This window comes from Phoenix dactylifera, chromosome 12, assembly GCF_051530095.1.
Source record: "Phoenix dactylifera cultivar Ajwa chromosome 12, Ajwa_hap1_PhDact_Kaust_v1.1, whole genome shotgun sequence".
In the NCBI taxonomy this organism is placed as follows: Eukaryota; Viridiplantae; Streptophyta; class Magnoliopsida; order Arecales; family Arecaceae; genus Phoenix; species Phoenix dactylifera.
The window spans coordinates 8,505,882-8,515,079 of record NC_143201.1 but is presented as its reverse complement, the minus strand read 5'-3'; the positions used below and the strand labels follow the sequence as shown (position 1 = coordinate 8,515,079).

Sequence of the window (9,198 nt, the reverse complement as noted above, 5' to 3'; positions counted from 1 at the left end):
TAACGAAAAGTGTTTTTTTTTTTTTTTTAGCACCAGATCATACAATTATGCAAACTATACATCATGATAAACTGTACTATATAAAAAAAACACAGACGGTTGGTGATGATAATAACAGATCCGAGTATAAAAAAAACTAACGCATTTGCCAAATCCCGTTTGACCAATCTCACCCATTGTATTGGTGGATCAGTTTTGATTTGTTCATTCATCGCAGAAACAAAAAAAATAAAAGATTTTTTTTAAAAAAAAGATTCAGATGGGGAGGTAGTCCGGTGGAGCTAGCGCGACACGAGCAGCATGACTGGCCCACCACCAACCACGCCCACCAAAAGTCGAATTAATTGACTGATGATGGACCGGCGATCCAGTGGAGGAGCTAAATGGACGGACGGCGATCCGGCGACGAACCAATCAAACAATCAATCAATCCCGGCGAGGCGGAGAAGACGACGAGGAGGAGGAAGACGACGAGCAGGAGGTGGATGGGGGTGGCGAAGAGTTGGCGGTCCATGGAGTCATGTCCATGGGGTAGCTCCCCAGGACGCGGAGGAAGGAGGTGAATTCCTGGATCTCGGCGAGGGCGTTCTGTGCGCGGACCTCCGCCATGGAGGCCTCGAAGTCGACGTAGAACATGTACTCGAAGTGCTTGGCCGTGCCGACGTTGGCGTCGTCCACCAGCCGGATCGGGCGGTGGCGGTGCGGCCGGCTCTCGATCTTGGTCAGGCTGATGTCCCTGAAGGCAAAGGCCGAGAGCACCTTGAAGAGAACGGAGGTCCCTTCGCGGTCGTGGGCGAAGACGATGCTGGTCTTGAAGGGCCTGTCGGTCCTCGGGATGATGGGCTCCCGGGCCAGCATCACGAAGCGGGTCACGTTGCCGGAATCGTCCTGGATCCCGTCGGCGAGGATCTGGAGACCGTAAAGCTCGGCGGCACGGGCGGAGGCGATGGCGGCTGTGTCGCGGAGGCCGTTGGCGGCGACGTACTCGGCGGCGCCGGCGGTGTCGTCGAAGGCCTCGCGGGCGACGTTGAGGCCCATGCCCGTGAGAGTGAGCTCGCACTGGGAGAGGGCCTGGGGATGGCTGATGACGCGGGTGAGGTACTCCTTGCGGACGCCCGGGAGGGCGAGGAGGCAGTGGTGGACGGGGAGCTGGACCTCTCCGACGATGTGGAGGCGATGGCGGAGGAGGAGGTCGTAGTTCCGGTGGATGCTGCCGCCGAGGGAGTTCTCGACGGGGAGGACGGCGCGGTCCGCGATCCAGAGCTCCACCGCCTGGAAGGCCACCTCGAACTGGTCGCAGGGGATGGCCTCGCAGTTGGGGTAGGCCTTGCCAGCGGCCGCCTCGCTGTAGGCCCCCGGGACGCCCTGATAGGCCACGCGGAGCTGGGACCCGTGCATTGGCGCCGGGGAGAGGTCGGCGATGGTCAGCGGCCGTGGGAGATTAGCGATCGGGACCAGATCCAGTGTAGTCGAAGCATTGGTGGGCGGCTTGTGGCCGTTCACGGCGGCGGGGGCGGAGGACAGGTGATGCTTTCCATTGGCTTCCCCGGCGTCGGGAGCAGCATCGCCGCCGGAGACGGCGTCGGATGAGGGCTTGTTGTCGTCGGCAGCCTTGCTGGCGAGGATGGCGCAGGAGGTCTGCCAGTCGGAGCGGCTAGATCCGACGGCGCCGGGGAAGAAGGAGGCCGAAGGGTTGAAGCCGCCGGAGGCGTCGTGCCGGTAGACGGACCGGACCGTGCGGAGGGCAGCCGAGGGGATTCGGATGATCGGCGTGGCTACTCTGGATCCAATCTGGACCGTCGGATTGGTAGTTGGGGATAGAATAGCCGCCATGGAACACATTAGGTTAATCTAGTGTCCTTGGATACACTAATTATTTTAGATCCTAATCTTCTAGCCTCGCTAATGATAACAACTACAACTAATATAAGGATCGTAGAGGGAGAAGAAGGATAGAGATAAGAAGGGAGGGAAGAAGAGAGGGGATGGAGGGGATTCGGAGTACAGCTTGAGAAGAGAGATCCTTTCAAGCTGAGAAGAAAAGGGTGGGGGTGGGAAGGTGGGGATTTTATATGGTTGGGGTAAATGGAGGGGTTGGTGGGGACGAAGAGAAGAGAGGAGATGAGGGAAGAGAAGGAAGTGTTTGGTTTGGTCAATCTCGCACCTACCACAAAACTCACAGCCCCTTCCCTCCCCCCTTCTCCTTTCTCTCTCCTTTGCTCTTATTTTTGCCTTAATCCGGAGGAGGTTTAACCGACACTTCTCCTCTGGTCCTGCTGGCAGCGCACGGTCTTAGGAGTAGACCTCAAAAGGATGTGGAAAAGTATTATCTACGTGGATATTCAGCCCTGCTGCTGTACCAAACAAATAAAAATAAAAAATAATACGGGTGCTCATTGGCCGGCCTCGTAGTTACGGAATTCAAGTGCAGGCGCATATAATTTCTATACGGGCTATCGATGTTAGGGCTTGGACCCGTGATGATTCGCTACCGTCCCCCTGACAAGCGTAAACCCCCCTTCGTTTGGCAATTAAACCGTTTTCTTTGCGGCGACGTACAGCATTTGAGGGTAGAAAATGAAATTTTTTTGCATTAATATCCTTCTAAATATCAAATTTTATATAGATATCCTTCTAAAATTGATATTTACATATATACCCTCATAAAACTCTGTTATAGTACAAATATCCGTAATATAACGGTTGTTCTAACGGTATTAAAAAAAATCATATTTACATTAATTAAAAATAAAATAAAATTATAAAATTACGCTATTATTCCTGTCTTCTTTTTCTGCCATGGGATCGCGATCTATTTGCATGTCTGCCCGTTAAGAATATTTTAGTCATTTTAATTTGAAACCATTAATTTTTTAACGTCGTCAGATAGTATGGGTACATGTACAAAAATAAAAATAAAAAAAAGGTAGAATGGTAAAATAAGTGTTTTATGAGAGTATACATGCAAATATCAATTTTGGAAAGGTATTCATGCAAAATTTAATATTTAGGAGGATATTCATGTAAAAAATTTGTAGAAAATGTTTTGGTGAGATAGCCAACGAGAAAGAGTAAGCGAAGGGCAGAATCATGGCTGACCGAGTCCGAGTTGGGCGCCGGCACTCAACAAAGAGAAACAACCAGTCCACGCGGAGTAGTAGGTGGAAGGGATCGTGGTGGGATCTGCCGCGCTTCTTCGCACTTGTCCGCCGCAATTATTATTATTTGGAATGAGACACCCTTCTCCTCGGCAAGCGGTAGTAGGTGGAAGCGGTTTTGATTGCAATACTGCTATCGCCGGTCATTTGCCGCTCTCCTCTAACACCCATCAAGATTATGGAGTCAAATACACTTTTAGCTCTCGAAGGACTAACAAAAAGAGCCGTTCCGTTCACTATTAAATGCACCAAATGCTGAAGCATCGAAATCTTTTCTTTTTTTGATATCGTTATTATTAATTTTCTTGGTTGTACTTCTTCACAATTAGATACACCAAATGCTTCTGCGTTCGCCGGCTTCTAAGGTTTTACATAACCTTTTTTATAATTTGATACATACATAATCTTCCATTTCATCAAATAATTGCCCTCAATTTGAACCACTCCGTTTGTTAGGCCTCTGTGACCTAAAATGTTTTCAATTTAAATCTGGATGCATGGTAGAAAATAGAATAGAAGATGGTTGCGGTTATTGCAATATATTATGGTCTAAACATCTTCCTTGTTGGAAAAAAAAAATGGAGAGTTCAAGTACAACCAGAATAGCTCCATATATAACTTGATATCTAATTCAACTTAAAAGCTTAAGTTATAAAGTTTCAAACCCAATCATCAATTCATTTACCCTCCACTAATTAATTTATGTAAAACTAAACTTCACCATGCAAATCTTCAATATTCTCCTCCTTCACATGTGAGCCAATTTCAATTCTCCCTCGAGTGCAATCTTCCACTCCCCAATCAAGCTTTATATCCGATTACAATTCTTGAGTGCATAATATGTTACCATTCTAGCCAAAGCTCACTCTCCAAGAACCACATTTTCACCATACTCATATAAAAGTTTGTTCTTCAAAGAATCATACCCAAGCCTGTGCTTAAACCAAGCCAACATTGCTTCATCAAGTCCACTTGTCACACTACTCAGCACACCAACGGCCATCATATTAATTAATCTACACCGACTAAAACCTCATACATAATCCTCAATATTGTCCCTTCATGTGTGAGCCAATTTCAATTCCTTCTTAAATCCAATCCACCACTCTCTCGTCAAGCTTTGCATCCAATTCCCCTTCTTGACTATGCCACATGTTATCACTCCAGCCCAAAAACCTATTTTCCAAGAATCACACTTCATCGATGTATTAGCACTCAAGTCCAAAAGTCACCCATTCTCAAAGAGCCGTATTTTCACCAAATCCCGTATAAGAGTTCGCTCTTGTAAGAACTATGTCAAAGTTCGTGCTCAAACCTAGCATGCTTTACTCCATTGAATCTACTTGTCATACCATTCAACACATCCATGGACCCCTCGACTCCATTTATCATCTTATGTTACCACTCTTCACAAAAGTTACTGATGTGGCAGAAAATGAGCCTAGTGATTTGGCATGACTGGACTTATCAAACTCAGCTAATATAGCACTCTGCATAGTTAAACCAGGTCTACCTTGACCTATCTAGGAGTTGGGATAAGTGGATCAGAAGCAACTAACTTCCAACGTCATGCATTGCCCGGTGCAAAAATCTTGTAGTTCCAACAGATAGTTATTCATCTCGACATCCATTCCAAACATACCTGACTCCTTTTACCTCGAGTGATAGCTTTCCACTTTATATGGGAATGCACTCCTATCACGCCAAGAGATAAAAATTATCATAATGGCCCTAAAAGGCTACATCACGTCCTTGTATGATCACATCGAACCCTAAGATGGTTGTGGCACAATTACAGACGGTTATAACACGATCCTTAGGAGATTCTGGATCTTGTGGCCACATATAGACTCAGCATCCCTCCATGAAATGTACAATCCTACTAGACTGAGATTTTTATCCACCTCTTCTTCCACATCATTGCTATACTCTTTTTGGCTGAAGCATCGGAGGGCCTAACTGCCAGCTTCGACGAGTCCTCTAATTTGTTCCTGTTTTCCAAATCAACAAAGACTATCCACATCAGCAATTCAAGGATAGGCAAAAACAGCTACCTATTTCTATATCTTTATAGCTTTAAGATTGTCTAAGATCGTCAATTATCGACTCTACCAGGAAAAAAAAAGAAAGAAAATGGAGAGTTAAGTTCCTAATTATTGGATCCAATCATTTATATCAGTCAGTCCATCTGTCATTAATTATTCTATTTAGCTTAAATATCACGTGTGATTCCCATTACTCCCCTGTTCGATTTCCCAACTCCTAGAGTGGTTGGTAAAGGTTGGCCGCACCCAAAGGCCGCTGTCCTTCAAAACAAGAAACTCCAGATCTCCCTATGCGAGGTTGCGCACACCCACGAGCACTGGCCATTTTTGTTTTTGCCACGTGGCCATGAAGGTAGGTATAGAAACGCCACGTAGCAACCAAAGGCTGGTTTGGTGTTATTTATAATTGCCTCACGTCACATTACAGCTCCCACCTACCCAGCTAAATTTGACCAGGATGCGGGCTATGAAGCCCACCAACAACCATCAATAGTTTATTCCACACCGGTGTGAACACGCCTTTGCTTCCGTGAGAAAATTTACAAGGATAAATCTCGTCAGTCTGCGATCTTGGTCCTTTTTTTATAAATTTTCCTTCATGTATGATCACATCTCAAGAACAAGGAGAACTTTATCTTCCACACGAGTCCGGTATATATTTGGGTTTCAAAGTTGGTAATTATGGATTAATTAGGCTTCAAATGGCTTTAAATAGGTTCGAGTAATTCGTTTAGTTGAATTATGAGATTTTAAGGAGAAAAGAGACAAATAATCGTTATACTCTTTACTAGTCTTCAAACTACCGATCATTTTTGATGTTTTAAACTTTATAAAAATTATAAATGTTATGTGATATGAATGATTCTATATTTTTTAAAAATTAAGAATTGGGCATATGATATTGTGAAATCATATTTTATCATAAAAGAAATAGTTCCATGGATGATTTAATGTTAATGACTTGTTTATGGATATTTGTATCTGGTTATAAGTAGAAAGATTTCATGGCTATTTTACTGCTAATGACTTGTTTATGAATTATGAACTCTACAATACAATTTAGTACTTTTTAGCCAAATTATTTATGTATTTGAAAGAAAATATGATTTAAGAAAATTTGTTTTAAAAAAATATGGCTAAAGGCTCTTAGATAGCTATATACGACCCTGCCAGCGGGTGTGAAGTTGGCATACGAATTATAGCTATGGATTATGGCTATGAATTATGGCCCCGCGAGCGAGTATAATGTTGGCAAACAAATTATAGTTATGGATTACCACTATGGATTATGGCTATGAATTAGGGCCCCGTTGGCACATATACAGTTGGCATACGAACTATGGATCATAATTATGTCCCTATTGCAGATATAAAGTGACATTAGCATTTAGTTTGAAAGTAATATTTTCAAGCATAATGGCTAAATGGCAAATAATTTCTAACTTTATTAATGCCATACACTTAAAACCATAGTTATGAAATTTGCGTGATTTATGCATATTCAATAGCATGATTGGTTTTATGACTTGTTTTGTCGTACTGTACTATGAAATATTCTATTTTGCAATTGAAGTTATTTTTTCTAAATGATGCATTGATTCATATAAGAACTTATGCTTGTTCTGGTAAAGTGTAATGCTTACTTACTAAGTTATGTAGCTCACTTTTTTTAATTCTTTTCTGATAAATAAGGTTGCTAGGAGTAGGAAATAATTTATGCTCGGAGTACATGCTAAGAAATTTTTATGATAGAATTTTAATTTACTAGTTGACTATAGATTTGTAGTTGGTTAATTTATGGATTTTCGAAGTTAAGAACTTTTGAATATTTGAATTTTGGATTTAAAAGCTTCGTACCAGCACTTGTCTCTTTATTTAATTGATGGGAGACTTTGGACCCTTTTTCTTATATTTTATTTGAGATGGATTTTCATACAAAGTTATTATTGTTGGCTTCATATTATCATGAGTAGTACTCTTTGGTAGTATGGTGTATTATTTTCCAAATTTTTACTATTGTTGGCTTCATATTATTATGAGCGGGTACCCTTTAGTAGCATGGTCATATCATTTTCTAGATTAGGGGTGTGATATATGTAAATGTTAACCTTCGGGTAAAAAAGCTCAGCTCAAGTCCAGCCCCACTTGGCCAGCCAACCCTTCATAGAACATTTCATGGGCCTAATGAGCAGCTCTACTATTAGTTCCACTCCTTATCCCGTTCTCCTTAAAGAGGCACCTCATGAACTTGAGTCAAGCCTCACCATCGTGCCACATATATTATCGCCATTTATGGTGATCTCATTATATATAATTAGTGAAACTAAAACTATGCAATAATTACAGGCAATTAAAAGGGTGCTGAAGACTTAATTTTAAAAATCTTGCATGTCCTTGAAAACTGAAATCAAACCCTATATACAAGCAAAAAGGTCTAAAACTTCCATAATGTTTTCTTAAACATATTAATGAAATTGCAAGACTAGAATTGCATATTAAACAGCTTAAAAGGGATGCCCCAAAAGCGTTTCTTTCTCCCCTGAGAGAGAAAATGAGCCAGAGCACAAAGATTCATTTAAATAATTAAAGGATTTTTTACATGTATATCGTCCTAAATATATAAAATTGCATAAATATTCTTGTAAAATTACTATTAACATGTATATCTTTTTTTTTTTTACTTTTTATATATGTACTCATACCATCTAACGTTGTTAAAAAATAAATGGCTTAAAAACTAAAATAACTGAAATACCTTTACTGGTAGATATGCAAAAAAAAAAGTTATAAGGGTATACACGTAAATAGCAATTTTACGATAATATTCATGTAATTTCTCATATTTAAAAGAGTGTACACTCAAAAAATTTATCGAAAAAAAAACAAAATCCGGCTAGAACTTGCTACGTCTTTTATAATTGAGTTGGATCGACAAGTGAAAAAAAATTGAGCTACATTGTCAATTTTCTTTTTTAATATCATAACTCGGTCAAGTTAGAATATTAGGTGATCATTTTGGTAATGTTATTCTCTATTTAATTTTGATATAATTATCATTATTGAATTTATAACATCTATATATTCTTCATTATTTTTAAAAGATTAAAGCATATCAAATTTAAATTAATTATAGATGCTTAGATTAGTAAAATATTTTTTAGTGATTTATAAATGTTGAGTTGTTTGTTTTTGAGGCAAGAATTTTATAAAAGTAATATAATTCATTCTATAAGAGTTAATATTAACATGGGATCATGTGATATGATAATATTAATCTTTTTTTCTATTTTTTTATTAAAAACAACTAAATTATTATTACTGAATTTTGATCATTTTTTTATTGAATTTTTTTAAGTGTATACCCTCCTAAATATGCATAATTGCATAAATACTCTTGCAAAGATGCTATTTGCATGTATATATTTAGAAAGTTTGCCTTTTGCGACCTATCTGTAAGGGTATTTCAGTCATTTCAAATTTAAATTATTTATTTTTTAACGGCGTTAGTTGGTATAGGCATATATATATATAAAAAAAAAGAAATATATGGGTATACATGCAAAATAAGTATTTTATGAGAGTATATGTGCAAATAGTAATTTTACGAAGGTATTGATACAATTTTTTATATTTCGGAGGGTATACATAAAAAAGAACTCATAATAAAATGTGCATCCTCTAGACCAGAGGGTACATCCCATAATAAACCGATCAACATTACAAAAGATTCATCTAGATAAAAAATAGTTAACGGCTGCTCTCTGACCTTCTAAGAGCAGATGATGTCCAGTCTTTCATGAGGAAAAGGGCATTGAGTAAGAGGTCTTCATGCCAAGAATATTTATTAGAGACTATCCTACAGTTGGGTTCTAACCAGATCCATAGTCTTTGCTTCTGCACTGTAGAGGCAGCGTGATGTAGGACTTATGCACTCCATCTTTTTGAGATTTTCTCCTATAAGAATTCCATCCTTAATGGTGAGCTAAACAAAGATT

At 40.0% G+C, this 9,198-nt stretch overlaps 1 protein-coding gene across 1 annotated transcript; it reads right to left on the bottom strand.

The window, feature by feature from the left end:
• Positions 1-2,263, bottom strand: LOC103724257 (arogenate dehydratase 1-like). The gene has a single exon (XM_008815461.6). It carries the CDS (start codon positions 1,840-1,842, stop codon positions 427-429), a length of 1,416 nt encoding a protein of 471 aa, XP_008813683.4. The 5' UTR covers positions 1,843-2,263; the 3' UTR covers positions 1-426.
• Between the last annotated feature and the right edge of the window lie 6,935 nt (positions 2,264-9,198).